The 18,934-nt window shown below is 38.1% G+C and overlaps 1 protein-coding gene across 8 annotated transcripts in view; it reads right to left on the reverse strand.

Annotated features, from left to right (window-relative positions):
- ERCC6L2 (ERCC excision repair 6 like 2) overlaps nt 1–18,637 on the reverse strand; it is a 53,805-nt gene extending 35,168 nt beyond the window's left edge. For all 8 annotated transcript variants that reach the window (XR_008441345.1, XR_008441342.1, XR_008441343.1 and 5 more), the window contains exons 1-9: nt 18,425–18,637; nt 15,507–15,931; nt 11,153–11,272; nt 9,527–9,720; nt 6,371–6,532; nt 4,990–5,197; nt 3,439–3,579; nt 1,785–1,898; nt 235–354 (exon numbers count right to left, since the gene is read on the reverse strand). Coding sequence is in view for 4 of the 8 variants with exons in the window: in XM_054003575.1 (XP_053859550.1) it covers nt 235–354; nt 1,785–1,898; nt 3,439–3,579; nt 4,990–5,197; nt 6,371–6,532; nt 9,527–9,720; nt 11,153–11,272; nt 15,507–15,931; nt 18,425–18,446 (1,506 nt within the window). In the remaining 4 variants the exon portion in view is untranslated. The remainder of the gene's footprint in view (nt 1–234; nt 355–1,784; nt 1,899–3,438; nt 3,580–4,989; nt 5,198–6,370; nt 6,533–9,526; nt 9,721–11,152; nt 11,273–15,506; nt 15,932–18,424) is intronic.
- Nucleotides 18,638–18,934: the final 297 nt, after the last annotated feature.

An 18,934-nucleotide genomic window follows, 5' to 3' on the forward strand; every position in this document is an offset into this window, starting at 1 on the left:
ACATGTGAAGCTAAAATCTTAGAAAATTTTAGCATCACAGATTATTCTTATCCAGTCTTTGCCCAGATAAATACTGATCCATGACAGGAGATTCCTGCTGTTGTATGATGAACAGTAAACAGAATAATTGAAACCCCTAAAACTATTAGGTGTATATTTTCTTCTATCTATACAATATAGGCCAAATCTATTCCTCTTAATAAAATTTATATTTCTTCTAAGGAAGGGGTTTACCTTCATTTTTCCACTATATTTTGGATCTGAAATAGTTTCAAAGGCTGCATCTTTGCTTAACTGCACAAAATCTGGAAAACTGGAAAATACCTGGCTGCAAACTCGTTTGATATGCGCTTCCTGGAAGAAAAGCAGAAAGATTGAACAGGTGTTAAAAATCAGAGTTATATTAAGCAATGCAAGGAGTTAAACAGGTTGAAATACGATCTGCTAAAGTATCTCAAGAGTTATGTGGTTTTTAATTTAGTCCACTACAAAACTGCTGGATAAAACATATCCTGTGTGTTTTGCTTTGTTTCATTTAAAACCAAAAGATTTCTTAATCTGAAATCATGGATCGTATTCAAATTTCTTCTCCTGGCCAGAATTGTCAGTTTCAAAAAATTCTGCTGCCTTGAGATTTGCATTACCCAAGGGTTGTGCACCAACATTTCTCTTGACTTTCTCAGGTAACAAGCCAGTATGGGAATTACATATTGTTCCACAACAAAAACTGTATGTGTAATGGACTTAAGGTGTTCAAAAGCCACATAAAGCTCCATTGCTAAATTTAGCTCTGCACTTAAACACAACCTCACACTTTAAGTCCACTTTTCCAGAGAGAAAGAAAAGATCGCATCTCTCACCTAAGAATAACATACGTAAGCGCCTTCAATGCTCAAGGTAAGACACACTACGAAGTATTAGTTTCTTTAGTAGATTTTGGTAAAATCAGTAATCATGCATGATGCAGAAGACTGTAAGTCACAAAATGCTTGTATTCCATGATTTCAGAGGTTATTTAAATATCAGACATTATAACAAGAAAAACTACATATGCAATACACAAAAAAGCCCACTGAAAACATCTGGGAATATGCTGTGTGTAATGTGCTGGACACTCAAAGTAACATTTATGAAAAAGCAAACATGTTTTAATGGAACAAACTTGCAAAATTAGCTAGGACATTCTGATTTCTCTTCCTTGATAGATTCTAAGAAAAAGTTGTAACATCTCTACATCCCTTTCCTCATTCCTGGATCTTAAGGTTCACAAACAAGCATTTCTGAAACTGCCCTTTGTGGGTCTTGTTACTTGCCATAGTAACAAGATAAGGTGATACTGATCTTTCATTGAGCAATTTTTTCTAAAACCTGTTTCTCATTATTTAAACAAACTCAGCTCTTAACATAAAGTACTAGAGGAAAAAACCCATTCTAATTATCTATTATTTGTTTATTTGCACCAAGACATTCTCTTATAGGCACCTCTTCATAAATGTAACAAAAATGGCACTATTAGAAATCATTAAAAATTACTCTCTCTCCTAAGCTCTTCAATGTTTTATAACCCTTACTTTCAGATATGAATCAACTAAATGAACATATTGTTTTATATAACATCTTAACAAGGTATGCTTTCTGTATGACTGAATGGAATAGGAATTTTACAAAATATCTTAAATGCAGTTAGTTAAGACTTAAAAGGAGGCCAGCAGCAATTTTCATTCAAGAGTTTTCATCCCATTCATTTTACAAAAGTCTATTTTTTAGATACTTCTGAAACTAACCTGCAGCTTGCTAGTGTTGTCTGTCTGCAGCAGTGCAGCATGATTTGCAACCTTCTGTAGGATCATTAGGTAACTGAAGCGCAAGGACTTAATCGTTTCACCATGTGCATTTACCTACAAAAAAAAAAAAAAGCCCAGCTTATGCAAACAAATACTACTGAAAATAAGTAATAATGTCAAATAAGTGCTATTCTTACCAGGTTTAATTCTTAACAGCTTTAACAATTCTTAGTACTATAACTGATCCCCAAGAGATGAATACTGCATTTCTCACAAAAACAAATCAAGTTTTGTTTTTCCTTCAGCTTTGTCACCCTGTTAATAGAAACATCTTCTCAATAAGAAAATAACCCTACAGCTATGTTCACTGCTTGCTAAACATTTCAGACAGTTACTTCTACAGACATCCCATGGAGATAACCAAGAATTCTTCAGTAAACAAGAAGATGGTAACTTTATAGCTAATTAAATCCAGCAAGAGCAGTCTGAATAACTTCTTACCTTTCAACAGCTAACTTTACTTTTCTCTCCAGCAAAAGCCCATAAAGCTTTACAAATGTCTCAAATAGCATAATTCAAGCTTCAAAACATTCTACAGTGCAACAGCAACTGTACAACAGCATCAGCTATCTTCCTAGTTATGGCTGGCTGGCTTGATCAATATTTGTTTTCCTTTGCCTTCTCAAGTTTCTAAATTTTACAGTTAACTTTGGAATAAAACAGTCCGTAAGAGCACTCAACTATCTGCAGCCCTGCCTACTGCCCTTTTGTGAATCAAGTCCACCAGCATTTCTTTTTTTCTACAAAACATCACTAGAAACAAAAGCCTGTAAAGAGGGCTACTATCCATGGAATATTGAACAAAACTGATAAGGGGATTGCTCATAAAGAAAGATGCAGGAGACTGAAGAAGCTACATGATTTGGAAAAAAACTCAAAACACTACACAAGAATCAGAGCAGGCCAGAGAGATAAAAGGGAGAAACAGGCATGTGACGTATGCTTCTAAATGTTTAAAAGATGGGCTTAATCTGAGCCTACTGAGTGAGGTAAGCAAAACAAATACAAAGGTAGACTGATCAAGGTTTAAATAGGTCCAGAGAAGATTGAAGAAATCTGCAAAGCTGTTACTCATGGACAAAGTTCGGCTGGTGCTCTGTGGCTGCTGTTACAGTTCTCCCCTCATGAAGCAAGGCAAAGTGAATGTTTAAGGGCACAGAAAGGCACGACAGCAGTTAGAACACAAGGAACTATCCCGGCAACTTGCTGAGTTCAGCGTGCCTCCCATTCACAGCTCCTGAAATAACCGCCTGAGGCACCTGGGAGCAGCATGCCTGACACGTACTGAACATCTCAATGCAGTACCCTTGCCAGTATCAACTAAATCACAGATGCATTTATTAATACAAAAGATCCAGAATTTACTACATAGGGAACAATCACCTGCTCAGGGCATGCAAAGCAGCTTTGCAGTAACCCCAAAGTGTTTAACTCTATGATGCTTGTGATGCAGCTCTCCATGTTTCCAGCCAGGATTTCCCAAACAGATGAGCTACAACTAGACGAACATTTAAATCAGCTCTTCCTCAGGAGAGAGTCTCTTGAGAAATTCAGAAGACCATGCTCTAAAATCCAAACAGTGCCAAGTTCTTACTTTGTAACAACAGTTCTTCCTCTTCCGGCCACTATTGCAGCTACAGGGCTCTCCTGCTCTTAACACCAAGGTTACATCATCTGTCTCTAGCACAGCCTGGTACACAGCTTTCTGGAATTCAGTTAGTGAACAAAACACCATCTGCCAAAGAGAAAACACAAGAAGCACTATCATGTGCAGCATACAATGAAAGGCAAAAAAACACTGCATCCAAAAACACAAATCACAGATCGCTGAAAATAAAGTAGAAATAAATCGTGTACTTGCTCAAATAGTTACAGGAAATTATTCTACCACCAAATGCAAAAAAAGGGTGCATCTTGACACCAAAAGAGCATGAAACTGTAGCAAAAATATATGCATATTTTATTCCACACCAAAATTCTACAAAGAGTACCAGTGTCATTCTACAAGAACCTGCTGTTATTTTGCTCAAAACTTTTAAACATGGCTTTTGTGAAGGAACAGGAGGAGGAATGAAAAGTGAGAGAAGTAAATGCATAATGTTAATTACAGATTTCTCTCTGTTTTGCAAGGCGCTTAATTTGCCCTTTCTTTCCCCTTTTTAGGCATTAGCTGTTGCAGGGCACTACCACAGGCAGGACAAACAGAATAAACAATGAGAAGGCAAGGAACTACACAGTGCTATGGTGAAAACTCTGATCCCTCTTCTGAAAGACCATGGGTGGCATCTCCATGACATCTTTAGTCTTAAGCAGCAGGCGACAGAAATCCCAAGATCATTCCTTAACCTACACTATCCACATAGCAGCAGCACCATGCTGAGCTATAATAATACAGCAGTAACTTGAACATATACTCACATTAACAAGATAATGCAAGAATAAAACCTGCTAGATTCAGAAAGGAGACTGACTGATGTTTGTGTTAATCTTTCCTTCAGAAGACTGCCTAGATGACATTATTATAAACTAAGGATGAAGAAAAAACACCAAATTTTGAAAATAAAACCAGATGCAAAGTTACATATTTGTCAACTCCGAAGAAAAGATTTAGCAGAACTCTTAGCTGTATCAATAAAGTATTATCACTTCATGTAATATTTACAATTGCATCAGATGAACAGGATTACAGACCTATCACACAATCAGTTTGTCTGATATTTTTCTTTTATTTCGGGATCTAAAAACAAGGGAGTTAAAAGCATACTGTTCCATACACAAAGTGTCAAGATGCAAATTCAGAAGTTCTGCATAGAATTTCAAGACATTTATATACATTGCTTTGGGCTTGCAGAGGTAAGGACAAAAACGTACATAAAACAGATGTGTAAATCACTAATCAGAAGACTAGCTGAGCATTTTCATGCTTGATTAACTCCATTTCAATGTGCAATCATAGTAATTACGTGAACAAAGCAAACTACTTCAAGTGCACTTTTTCCAAGGCTATGGATTCTTCTTAAGTTAAAAAGATGAAGAGAGAACCATAAATTACAGACATGATGCAAGAGACAAAATACAACAAGAAAACAAAAAAAGAAGAGATACATTTATTAGCATTGTATCTGAAATGTGAAGGCACTCTTACCCTATCTTCCTTTTTTGGCAACTGATCACTGATAAGCGCTTTGGTACGTCTCAGAAACCAGCCAGACATTATTCTTGCCAGCTTCACCATGGCCTTACGACCTGTTGCTAGCTCCCTTTTAGTTGCAGTGTGCCTCTGGCCATGCTCCACTGGATCAGAAAATTTCTTCTTGAAATGTACTCTGCTACCTAAAAGTCCTGGTACAGCCCTATTAAAAATGAAAGGGGATGGGGGATTTATTCCTTGATTTAAAGCATACCATGAATTTTTTTTTCTGACTAACAGCAAGATATCTTAAAGTAGCAGTCACTAGAGAAACTATTAAAAATTTTAAGTGCAAACAGAAACATATACTATTTTAAGACATGCCGTTTTTCCTTTGTTTTCTGTGATCCTCAAATGCTAAGACATACCCCTCAGGAAAAGGGTTCCAATATCAAAACAAAAACGGTTTAGCAGAACAACAGAAATCACAATTATATAGAAGTTCTAAACTACAAGGCTGCAAGTGTTGAAGCGCCTAAACTGGAAGCTAAGCAGTCATGTTTTCAATTTTTACTGGTTTTATGAAATCAGAATATGCAGATATTACAATTAACAAAATAAAATCTTGAGAAACCCAATAGTAGAAAGAATTTAGTAATTGTTGGCAGTATTACACATTGGAACAATTTACTAACAACATCAGCATAGTTTTAATGAACTAGATTCAACATTAAGCTTAAAATATTCTTCCTGATAATTCTGTTCTGTATGTCCTTATATTTAAAGTATGTTTGCTTTGTTCTTTCTCTGCAAAGCATTCCCAGGAGATTTAGATTTGTATCTGTGGTCAGTTGCACCTCTCCTTGACCATTGAAGTTTTTCTGGACAAGACTGTTACTTTTCAAATATGTGCACTTGTGCATTTTGGAGAAAAAAAAAAAAAAGGCAAAATATTACTTTCATCCTCCAAATAGGTCAGAATGACCTGCACATACTAGAGCAAAGGCACTATGTTGGTCAAGGTTGTGTAATGATTCCCTATCTACTGGGTGAAGGATAGAAGGAAAAAAGAGTGTCCCTCGGGAAAAAAAAAAAAAAAAAAAAGAAACAAAAAAAGGTAATATGGGAGGTGGAGGAAGAATAATTTTAACGACTTCCCAAGATCCCCAAAGAAGCCATCTGGGATGAACTCCAAATGTATTAAGTAACTGCAAAATACCAGGAGCTTACCTCCCCAGTAAGTTATATTCTCAAAAAAAAGTAGGTGTTTTGAGGTTGTGTTTTGTTGTTGTTTTTTTATAACACAGATGGGTACATATCATCCAGTCTTGCCCCAACCCCACTGCACAGTCAACACACAGAGGTGTTTAAACATAAAAGAAAGTATTTTATTTACCAGTCCATAACACACCAAAGTTCCTTCATATTATTTTGAAGAATGGTTCCAGTAAGACCTATGCGAACACTGCATTTTAATGACTTCATGGTTTGAGTTATTTGAGCCTTTGGATTCTTGATTCTATGTGCTTCATCTACTATTACAGCAGACCACTCTATACTGCAGATCAAAAAAAGATTTAATACATTGACATTAATTGTCCCATTATCCTACATACATACAAAAAGTGAAGCAAGTCACACAAATAGCTATGATTATATTATAACACATTATTACTTTTTGATTTACCTGTTTTTTTTATATTATATCACTCCATTTCCTTATATTGTTTGTTTAGTAAATTCAATTAACAGAGTCAAACATAATGGCTAAACTACATTGTCAAATAAATGAACTACTGTTACTTGTATCAAATGTTTTCTGTGAACAAAGCAGCTTTCAATCTGTGGACCCACGAATCCAGCGTATCTCACTAAAATTAACTCCATTTATAATTAAGACTTACAAAAAATAAGTAAGTCTCTGAAGGTAAATTACTGAAATACACTTAACATAGGTATGCTTCATTTTACCAACAAAAATTATCCAAGGCAAACTGAAAACATTTCAATCTGCATGGTTTTCTACAATAAAGTATCACTCAAGAATATATATATACAGTATCAATACAGCAGACGAATTTTAATATTTTGGGATTGTGATGAGAAGGAACATAGCTATAAGCAGTGACCAAAAGATATTTTGCAGCCAGTTCAAGAATAAAACTTAGGGGTAGAATGACCTGTATATTGAGATAATAACAAAGAAAGTCTTCAAGTCCCTAGGATAAACTTATGAGTTCATTTTATATATATGAATGCTTCAGAACACAACCATATCCAAATTGATATGCTGCAAAAAGCTGAAACAGACATGTTTAGAGATGTGTGTCTCCTGAGCAAGCTGCATTTAGTTCACTAATGAAGGCTGATCTTGTGGCATTTTTGCTAATCACTAAATACATTCATTCATATTCAAGTTCCTACATTCCCAAAATATGCTAAAAAATTTGAGTTTCTGAAAAGTCTAATATATGTTCATATCCTCGCTCCTTCCACTTAAATCTCTCCTACAGATTTACATGCATAACTGAGCATACGTATTCTTATTCCTAACAAGTAATTACTTAAGAGCAGCTTTTGAGGCCAATCCATCACTGTAATGAAGCAAGACACAAAGCTTCTCCTGGTGTTGAGATCACAGGCCCAACCAGTCATATCCTCTGCAGAAACAGTTTGATAAATCTGCATGCTGAAGAAATGTATTTGCAGAGAGTCACAAATTAGATCTGCTCCGCACATGCACCTATTTCCTGACCAGTCTATTCCAAGCATGAAGAATTCCTCAGAAAGAACACGAACAGTTAGGGGGCTGATAACAAAACTACTTTACTCTTCTATCTGTACTTCTCAACTCTCTGTACTTCAGACCTGAGCACAGAAACAAAGATCTGATCATTCTGATGATGGATCTCCAGACAACTAAGGTACTCTCTGGGGCCTGGACCTTTCCTAACACCTGAAATGCCAAGATCTGCAGATCCACTTATATCAGCTGCTGAGGGCAGGCTGCTACCACCATCCATTGACACAACTCGGACACTACTTCTAAGATGACATAGGGGAAAAGGACCTTTAGGATTGGATGAAAAATGTGTGTGCTTAAATCTCAAAGCTTTTAGGGCTCAATAATCTCGTCAAGCTGGTGAAAAGAGCAAATAACAAGGAAAATACCTTTTTGAGCATTTGGTAAAAATTCCAGGTGATTATTCTCCTTACACTGTACTGAAAGATATAAATACTTTCTATGTATCTTTCAGCAGTCATCAGGTTTCAGGCAGGCAATTCCTACATCTTTCAGAAAGCATTTCATAACTGTGTTACCAGCAAAGACTGGTATTGTAAAATGCAGGCAAACTCAGTGGGAAGAAATGATGATGTTCAACTCCAGTTCAGAAGGCTGAATGACTGCTTTATTATAACTATGCTATAATACATTAATATACTATATAAAGGAAGATGCTAAAACTACAAACCTGCTTGTTCTAACTACCATATCTAACTAACTCACAACTCGTGACCCTCTTCTTGAGAGTCCAGACACAGGTGGATTTGATTTACCACCAGGCTCAAACAATCCTCACTAGAATCCAATCAAACAATCACCCCAAGGAAACAATTCTCCAAGCACATTCCACATAGGAAAAACAAGGAGCAGAAATAGAAATTGTTTTCTCTTTCTTTCTCTCTGTGCAGCTCTATGAAAAATCCTGAGAGAGAGAAATGTGCTTGCCACAGACTGGTTTTATGGGGACTATTCAAACACTTACTGCTACCAAGTGTCTCATTACAAAGACAGTTGTATTGAGTCTGGCTGAGATGGAGTTAATTTTCCCACAGCAGCTCTCACTAGTCTGTGGGTAGTTGGAAAGGTGTTGTTAACACACCAGTGCTTTGGCTACTGCTGAGCAGCACTGGCAGAGCATCAGCACTGTCTCTCAACATTCCCCCCACAGTAAATTGGGAATGGGTAAGATCCTGGGAGGGGACAAAACTTGGCCAGCTGACCCAAACTGACCAAAGGGGTAACTCATCCCATATGGTATTAGTTCAGATTTAAAAGCTGAGGAAAGGAGGAGGAATAGGCTATTTGTTATTTATGTTTACCTTTCAGAGCAACTGCTATGTATGCAGAAGCACCATTTCCTGGGAAGTGGCTCAACACTGCTAGTTCACAGGAAGCAGAAAATAAACCTTTTCTTCCCCCTCTGTGTTTGTGCATGCCTAAACTTTCGCTTTTGCTTTAGTAAACTGCCTAATCTCAACTAAAGAGCTTGTTTTTATTTTAATTTCTCTTCCCTGTCCAGCTGGGAAGGGGACTGATAGAGTGGCTTGGTGGGCACCTGGTGTACAGCCAAGGTCAACCCACCAGAACTGTACAGGTTAAATTCAGTAGTGCAGGATAAATTCTATAGTACAGGGATTCTTCTCTGCAGCACAGTGAGTCAATGGATTTAACAGCAAATATATTGTAGAGAAAAAAGTCCTCGAAAAGAACAATGCACAATTAGACAGTTAAAATTCAGTGTGTACAAAAACATATTAAAACTATTACCTGTTAAATTCATCCAAATACAGGCGAAGTATCTCATATGTTGTAAGAGCAACTTCACATTTCCCTTGCTTGATGCGACTCATGTCATCATCTTTTTTACTGCCATGTAAGACAGAGACTTTAAAGTACCCCCACGTGTCTAACTCATCCTTCCAGTTGTACAGCACTGAAAGAGGGGCCACTATGAGGAAAGTCTGAAATCAAGTATATATTATAGTATCACTTGAAAAACTAAAACATAGCAACTTCTCAATAACAGAAGTCAAGATCTTGACTATTTTACTGCTCTGAGCAGTCTGACTGCTTAATTCTGCCATTTCAAAGGATGTATGGAACATATCTAAAGTTAATATAAATTCAAAAGTAATCAGTTTACCCTGAGTATGTATATAATACAGCAGAAAAATATTGTCATACTAAAATTAAATACTACATAGCACTACTTACTTAAATTATACTCTTAAATGCAGTAAGATGTGAAACACTATCATTTTGCGTTGTCATAGCATCTGTATACCATAACATGTTTTACAAATTGAGAAAATAAAAGGAAGAGGTTAAGCAGCTTCCTCAAATCTGTAAGTCATGTGACTTGAAAACAGATAGTCCTGAAAAGAGTTTAAATAATTATGACAGCTCATACAATTCACTTAGTATCATAGGATAATAAAATCAAAGAGGTAGGAAGTGACCTTAGGACATTTTCAGCCCAACTTTGTAGTCAAAGCAGTGGCAACACTGACATCAAACCCAGGCTTAGCCAGATAAAGTCTTCAAAACCCTGTAAGGATGGATGGGGTCTATAACCTCTGTGTGACCTCTTTCAACATTAAATGTCCTCCAAGTGACATTCTTCTCTCACTCATAGTCAGAGTCAGAACCATTCCTGTTTCTTTGCACATTAAGTGCTATCCCTTTACCCCTTCTTTTCAGCCTGTTATTTCCTGAGGAGCATGTAACCATTATTCACAAATCTAAAGTCATATGACTCATTATGCCAGTCAAATTCTCTAACTATTGCAGCAAAATAAAAATAACAATGGAAAACAGAAATCACATGGTTTCTGTAATGGGTAAAATTAAAATGATCTTCAGATTTATTCACACAGAACTTTTACATGTATGTTTTATTTGCTGTCACTGTATTTGATTACCTAGATTATCAGCCAGATTTACTTCCAATGTTATGACAGCCAGGACATCACAAGGATATTAGCAATACACTTTCCAAACATATGGATTTGTCTTAATTAAATATCCTGTTGTTATAGATATATATGCTTTTTTACTTTAAAAATATCATCATAAAACACTAATTTTCTACTCACAGACATTTACTTTTCAATGTTCTCTAGCCACAAATTTAACCCAGACACTTCCAAATGTTTTCCATTAGTGCATATGAACAGTAGTAACAGATTAGACAATAACAACTAGAGAAAGAGGGCACTATGGCAGTCAGGAAAACTGAAGGCTTCCCAAACACTATTAGGAAAGGCATGAAATCCTACTTCAGTGGCTGAATTTTAAAAGTTAATGTACATAAATGCCTAGAAGAGACAAACAAACAAATTCAAGTATTGCCTTTTATCAAAATCTTTAAACTAGTATCTCTAAAAGTTGTACCTTCTTGGGGTTACAATCTGAGCCCTTTTTCATTGTCCTCAGTAAAAACTCCGGCATATTATTTTCAATATCTTCGCGTGTTCCCTTTTTGTGCAACACTGCAGCCAAAAATGAAATTACCTTGAGAAAGAAAACAATTCTCAGTGACTATGTACAATTGAATGAATTCCACAAAAAATAAACATTTAAGACAAAATCCTGGACAGGATTCTGGTTTGGTTTGGTAGGGGGGAGATTTTTTTTCTGGGGGGTGCAGGCACGAAGTGTTTGTTGGCTTTAAATAAATCTGTTTTTAAAATGGGACCCCTCCCTCCTTTGGATTCCTAAGGTCTCCTTCAACTAATGCTAAGAACAAGTAATTGCTCTATCTCACTCTTTTATTCTTGAAGTGGAAATGTCACAAAAATACACAAAAGAAAAGAGTATGAATGATCCAGGAAAAAATACAGATGAGGCTTGTCTTGCAACTCTCCTCCTTTTCAGGGTACTTGAATTTCAGATGAGAAAACAGAAGGAACATATATCCTCTAACTATCCTCTCAATGTTACTTCTGCAAAAGGAAGAAGAGGCTTATTCTACAGGTTAGTTTTTTACTAATACACTTTTTCCTATATGTTCCATTCCTTCAAATTCCAGTTGCTGACATCAAAACCTTTTTTTTTTCGTTTTGTGCTATATTCTCCCATCTGCCTCAAACCAGTCAAGGTGATTATGAGAACACATTTATTACAATACACCACAGCAAGGACAAACATCCCAGCACAGGCTATTCCAAACTGCTCCTATTGTAATCCAAAACAGGAAGAAGGCAGAGAAAGATCTAGCCAGACCATGCAAATTTAAAATTCACTTGGGATAAATGGTATCCATGGACTAAGCAGCAGCAAGGACCAGACGCATCATCAGAGAGGTGCCCTTCTTTTGAAAACTCAACAGGCCCCTTTTATTCCGAACAGCCAGCTCCAGCCACTTCCTCTGTGCAGCTGCTACACAGCTGCTCATAGCAGGACAGAGGTAAAGTTGATGTCCAAAAAAAAAAGAACTTTCTCCCTCTAATGATGGGGAGAAAGAGCTAGTCAGGAGAGCAGAGTGCAGAAAAAATACCTCCCTGAAAAGAATAGTTGGATGGACAGAAGAAAGAAGAAATCCATCATAGGTATGGCCACAGAATGAAAGAAAGGTATGTAGAATAAAAGCAACCCAAACATTTTTATACATAATATCTCATAAACTGAGGTTGAGATGAACTGCCAGTTTGCACATGTTGTTTAACTAACGACTTTTAAATCCTTTGAGAATTAGAATCAAATTCAACTGAACAATAAATCTCTATGTCTTTTCCACATTCTCCATTCTTGGAAGAATTTGCATCTAGGAGTAGCAAAGGCAGCAAAACAGCAACTCATTAAAAAAAACCTTTGGCTCTTCTAGATCAAGCAAGAAGCAATCTAAATTCCTTGATAGCAAACTAGTTTACTGTAATCACACTAAGAAACAACATTATTCTATTTGCCTTCACCTAAACTTCAGCTTGATATGACTGAAACATATGGTCGGGACATTGAAAGCAAAAATCAGTTCAGAAATACAAAGAACATTAAAATTCAAAGGATTTCCAGAATTGTTTTTATCTCATGAACCATCCTGTAATTCAGAAATAGTAAGCTTCAGCCAACTGACAATCTTAAGACAATTTTTTCTAAGACTATATCAGTTATTCAATGAAGTTTAGATTTATTTTTTTGTGTGTACTAACCTTTCCTAAACAAGTGAATTCTACCATTTTACTTCCTATCCACTGAACTGCCTTTCCCATGCTGAACTTAAACACAAACACTGTGTTTAATAAAAAATACACAAAATCACAGAATCATAAAATGGTAAGGGTTGGAAGGAACCTTAAAGATCACCTAGTTCAAATCCCTGGGGCAAGGATGCCATTCACTACACCAGACTCCTCAGGCCCCCAGCCAACCTGGCCTTGAACACAAAGGTTACTGGAAGGCTGCAATGAGGTCCTCCAAGAGTCTTCTCTTTTCCAGGCAGAACTGCCCCAAATTTCTCCACCTCGCAGGAGAGGTGCTTGATCCCTCAGAACACCTCGTGGCTTCCTCTGGACCTACCTTAACAGGTCCACATCCCTCCTGTGCTGGGGACCCCAGAGTTGGATGCAGTGCTCCAAGTGGGGTCTCAGAAGAGTGGAGCAGAGGGGCAGAACCACCTCCCTTGACCTGCTGGACATGCTGCTTCAGATGCACCCCTAGGCTGCAAGCACACACTGCTGGCTAATATCCAGCTCTTCATCCACAAGAATCCCCCAGTCCCCCTTCTCAGGGCTGCTCCGTACAACTTCTCTCAGTTTGTGTTCATGTCTGGGATTGCCCCAGCCCACATGCAGCACCTTGCACATGGACTAGTTGAGCTTCATAAGGTTCTCATGGGCCCTATTCTCAAGCATGTCCAGGTCCCTTTGGATGGCATCCCATCCTTCTGTTGTGTCAACTGCACTGCTCAATTTGTGACATTTGCAGACTTGCTGAGATTGCACTCAATCCCACTGTCTGTGTCATTGAGGTAAACACTGCAGAGCAGTGGTCCCAAAACAGAACATGAGAGACATCACTCATCACCAGCCTCCACCTCAACACGGAGGAATCGACCACAACTCTCTGCACCCAGCCAGCCAGCCAGCCAGCTCTTTATCCATTGAACTGTCCATCAATCAAATCCATCCATCTCCAGTTTGGAGTTGAGGATGTCATGTGGAACCAGGCCCTACAGGAAGCAGAGACATCTGTCCATCTTCCCATATTGACCATTACCCCAATTTCATCATGTAACATCACCAGACCAGTCAGGTACAAGTTTGCCACTGCCTCAGATCAGTCACCTCAACCTTTCTTTTCTGACCTATGTACTTAGATAATCCCTTCTTGTTATTCCTCATATATGATAGTCTTCACATAAGATATTCTTTGAAATTTCTACCTTTCTTCTGAAAACTTGACACAGATTAAAAGAAATAACCATCAGATGTGAATTCCACATAGGAACACACTGTCACTGTGATAAATGTGCCTAGAGAATCAGCTCCGAGATTCAAAAATGCAAGATGCAATCAAGACAACTAAACTTAGTTTCCCCCTCCTCAAGTTTACTATTACCTTTCACATACATATAGATATTTCTTACTACATGAAATCAGATTATTTGCAGTTCTGACTAGAAACAGTCTTCCATAACTACTGACTTTTTCAACTACCATGGACAAGAAACATGGCCAGGCTTAAAATGAATGCAGTTTAGTTTTAACATGCATCTGTTAACAGAGCATCATCAGCTATTTATACAAATCCATGATACATGTCTAAATGCTCTATGCAGAGTTTTGACCATTTAGTTTACCCATTCCTCTTGTTAAGTTTGCTAGAGGACAACACTTTTTTGTGCTGAAAAGCATCTGTCAACATTCTCCTAAATGGAAGGGCAATAGATACCACAACCAGTACTTGTCTCAGTGAAGGAATGAGCTTGCATTAGACATATGGACCAAGACAAAAGAGAGTGGGACAAAGACTATCTCCCACAGAACTCAAACTGCTAACTTTAAATCAGACAGACTATAGAGAATTTCCACACATAAAATCATCTTAATTACAGAAAAGTAAGTAAGTAAAAAGTAAGCAAGCAAGTAAAAAGCAAGTACGCAAGCAAGTAAAAAGCAAGTAAGCAAGCAAGTAAGCAAGTAAAATACAAGTAAAATTCAAGTAAGTAAAAAATAAGAAATTTAGGTCACACAGATTCAAAGCATAATGAAAAAATCCAGCTACACTTTGTCCTCTCATCAATCAAGCTGCATTACCAAAAGTGATAGAAGTAGCATGGAATACCAAAGCACTATTTCCAGAGATGGGAGTGAAAGTGTCAGTTCTTTTGCGTTCCCAGAACAGTGAAACTATTTGTTTCCAGAAAAAAAAAGGAAAAGGGTATTTTAAAAGCAAGAGTCAGATAAGGGTCTCAAGTTCTTTTACTGTAGTCCAGTGCAAATTGCTTTCATGATGAACAGGTAGCAATCCTCAAAGTAAATTCACCACACTAACATTTTAACTATCATAATGACTCATGCTTATACTAAAAAAAGTCCCATCCCAGTTTTATGGCCTGTAAGGAGCGAGTCTTAAAACAGCAATGGGTTCCTGGATCTGAGTGCTGTCCTGGACATCATGTCTTGCCTCACCCACCTCTGTAACAGCAGAGGGAGGTTTAAACTTCAAAAATACAAAGCTTTTTAAAATAGATTTACAGATGCCAGAAAATACTACATTCTCCCACTGTAACAAACAAAAAGAATACCTGTATTGTCTTTCCAAGGCCCATATCATCTCCAAGAATACACCCTCTTTTATTAGCATAGTGTCTATACAGAAACTGGGCTCCTTCCCTTTGATAATCACGCAGGTATCTGTTAATTGTATATGGGATAAAATTGCCATTGTCAGATAATTTAAAAGCAACTCCAGGAGATGGAACATTTTGGTCAGGAAAATATGGCTTTTCCAGATCACCCTCATCAAATATTAAGCTCTTCAAGGGTCCTCTACTGTCTTTGATTTTACAAAGTTTTGTTATTAGTATTTTTCTTTCTTCAGACTCCAAGAATGATACAACAGCAAATGATTTTCCATTCTTGTCCTTTCCAAGAGAAGTTATTGTTCCTTTGTGAAGTTTTCCATTTTCAAAACAAGGTGCGAGGCATTTCTCCCCAATACGCCAATGGTCTATAAAAAAACCAAACACATATAGTGATAAACTGGCCTGATGTACAAAGTATTTAATTTCTTCACTATTAAAACAATGGATATAAATTTAGTTGACAAAATGCATACAACTTCATACAAACACTTTATTGAAGGTAGCACTGGAATCAAAATAGCAGTCACTGTTTATAGCTAGACATAAAATTACAGTTTGCTCTAACACCACTATTTTAGAAATAACAGAAGGTGTATAGGAAAATAAAGCAAAATCCAGATTGTGATGCATTAAGTTAACACACTGGCTTCACACAGCCAAACACAGCAGTATGTATCAAAGTGGAAAGACCTCACATCACACTGACAATGAATAATAATACAAAATACCTCTACTAAAAAAAACAAGGTCTTCACTCTTCACAGTAAAAAGATCTCGCAAGTAATGGCTGCGCACAAAGTTTTCTTTTCAAATTTGAACTGAGAGAAAAAGGGGTGCTCTTTCAAGTTTGCAGAAACAATTTTTAATCTTTCCCTTCCCAAAACAAAGGGATATATGATTCATTTCAGAACCTTTATTGTTTCTTATCTATTTGCTGGAGTAAGTTTTGATACTTACAAGAAAGTCATTATCAATTACCATGAGGTGCACCTTTTTTACAGGAAGGAGCGAGCCAGGAAGAATCTTGCACCAGAACAAGTATTCATCATTCTATGACCAGTGGTGGCATATATTCCTGGACGCATCAACCCAGACATTTTTCAGAGGTAAGGAAAAAAGTTCTGAAGGCAAGAAACTCCACCCATTTTAACGTCTTTGTGTAAAAACTGCAAGAAAACTGGTTCTCCTCACCAAGTTCTGAGCACCTGGAAGCATACGCTTACAGAACTAATGTCCACAATGTATTAGTTAAATCAATGATAACCATAATTCATTTACTAAATTGATTTAATTATATACACTTAGAGAAAACAAAAGCATCCATGTAGCCAAGCCTTCCACAGCCAGCGTTGGCCCTAAGCTGACATGCAGTTAACAATAGAAATAGTACAAGCCTACAGAACACCATTATTTCAAAATTCTTTGGCCGCTAAAGTATTCTTTTAGTTACAGAGGTTTCATGGGCCACAGGTGATTTATCTGTTTAGCAAATACCAGTAGACTGCTCTCTTTCAAGTAGCTCCATTCCCCTTTCAACATATGCAGATTCCTAGAATTTGGTGACTTCTGACTAAAAATATTGTTACATGTCACACTTTTGCCTGATATGAACTTCAATCCAAAGACCTAAACTGATGGCCCACTAATTCTTACACTAACAAGGTCATAAACCACAGCCTTCCCATTCGATTCACCATTCTGCAGATCTCTTTAATAATGGCCCGATTATCCTTATTTGAGGTCAGCCCCATACCTTGTGACCTGCTACATAAGCTGCTCCAAGACCCTCAGCCATTCCCTCACACCTTCTCAAAGACTAAAAGCTCAAACGTAACTTTCTGAGGCAAAGGGTGAAGCACAGGCTGCATGTTCAACAAATCATACATAACTAATCCTTAAAGTTCATGGCATTTGTACATGTCTCTTATCTCAATGCAAAAAGATGAGTACATTAACTTCTTCCAGTAGCATCTCATTCTTTCTGCAATTTCATGAGAACAGGAACCAAAACTGAAAAACTGAAACGAGCTATGTACAGCACGCTGTTATACATGCAAATCAAAATTAAAATAGCAGAGCACTTCTGTAATTCCATTTTTTTTACAGTAGTGAAGGGACATGCAACACGTTCAGAAACTCTCAAGTTAAAACCATTATTTAAGACAACAGAGTTTTTGCTTTTAGTGAAGCTTTTACTTGAGGCTAAGGAGCTGCGTATGGGTCATCACAACTACAGTTCAGGTGCAAAGTGGAATAAATTACACCGGGCAATAGTACTAGTGTTACTAAACTCCAAACTTAGTGAGAAGCAGGGAACAGAATGAGAAAAAGGCTGAGACAAAAAATGGTATTAAGGACACCATTGCTACAAAAGGCCGGAAGATAATGCTGTTAAAGCCAAAGCATGAACTGCTTAGTTTAACTAGCCTGATACCCCAACTTCTTGGCTTTTGAATTAAAACAGTATTTCACATGGACCAATCTTTAAAAACAAAGAAAATTATCTCACACGGCTTCTCAGAATGGGTATAGTACACTTACCACCAATGATGAAAGCTGGTATTTAAAATGCTTACCTGTATTACACCTTTTACTACAGGTAGAAAAAATGTGCCTGTCAACATTAACTGTACTAAATCATGGTGATAATGGCATCTTGTCACACACTAGCTCCTTTCAACCACTACTCCTCTAGGAAATTATGTCGAATGCTTTCTAACTAGTGAGGGCTGACCACTTAATTTAGAGTGTAAGGTTTCGTTTTCCTTCGGTTTTTTTTTTATTTTACACTCTTAACAAATGACTGTAAAAACAGAATTCGAGGATATTGTAGAGCAAGAGACACGGAAGACGCTTACCTGGGACACCATCATCACACATTTTAACTTTTGGCCGTGCAAAGCCCGACGGGGCCCGCGGGCGGAAGCACCGGGAGCGGACGGGCACCGGCGCGCTGGGGACCCACCGCCGCCCTTCCACCGGGCGGGTCACGGCGGTGCGGGCGCCGAGGGAGCCACCGGAGCGCCTCAGGGAAGGTCCCCGCGGCCGCCCCGGGACAGCCGCAGCCGCGGAGAACCAGCCCGCAGCCGCACGTCGGCCTCGCCCCGCCCGGCACAGGCAGCGGCCGCGCGGGTATCGCGAGAAGTGCGTTGCCATGGTGCTCCGTGCTCACCGGCGCCGGCTGGCCGGCGGGAAATATCGCGAGGTGTCCCGGCGGAGCGGCATGGGGCGCGGCGGGGCCGGTGCGGCGTGTGGGCCCGATGAGGCCCGTGCTGCCCAGTAATGCTGCGTCCAGTTCTGGCCTCCTCAGGAGAAGAGAGGCTTGGAGCTCTTGGAGTGGGGCCAGCACAGGGCTAGGAGGATGATTA

The sequence above is a fragment of the Vidua macroura genome, chromosome Z (genome assembly GCF_024509145.1).
Source record: "Vidua macroura isolate BioBank_ID:100142 chromosome Z, ASM2450914v1, whole genome shotgun sequence".
Taxonomy (NCBI): Eukaryota; Metazoa; Chordata; class Aves; order Passeriformes; family Viduidae; genus Vidua; species Vidua macroura.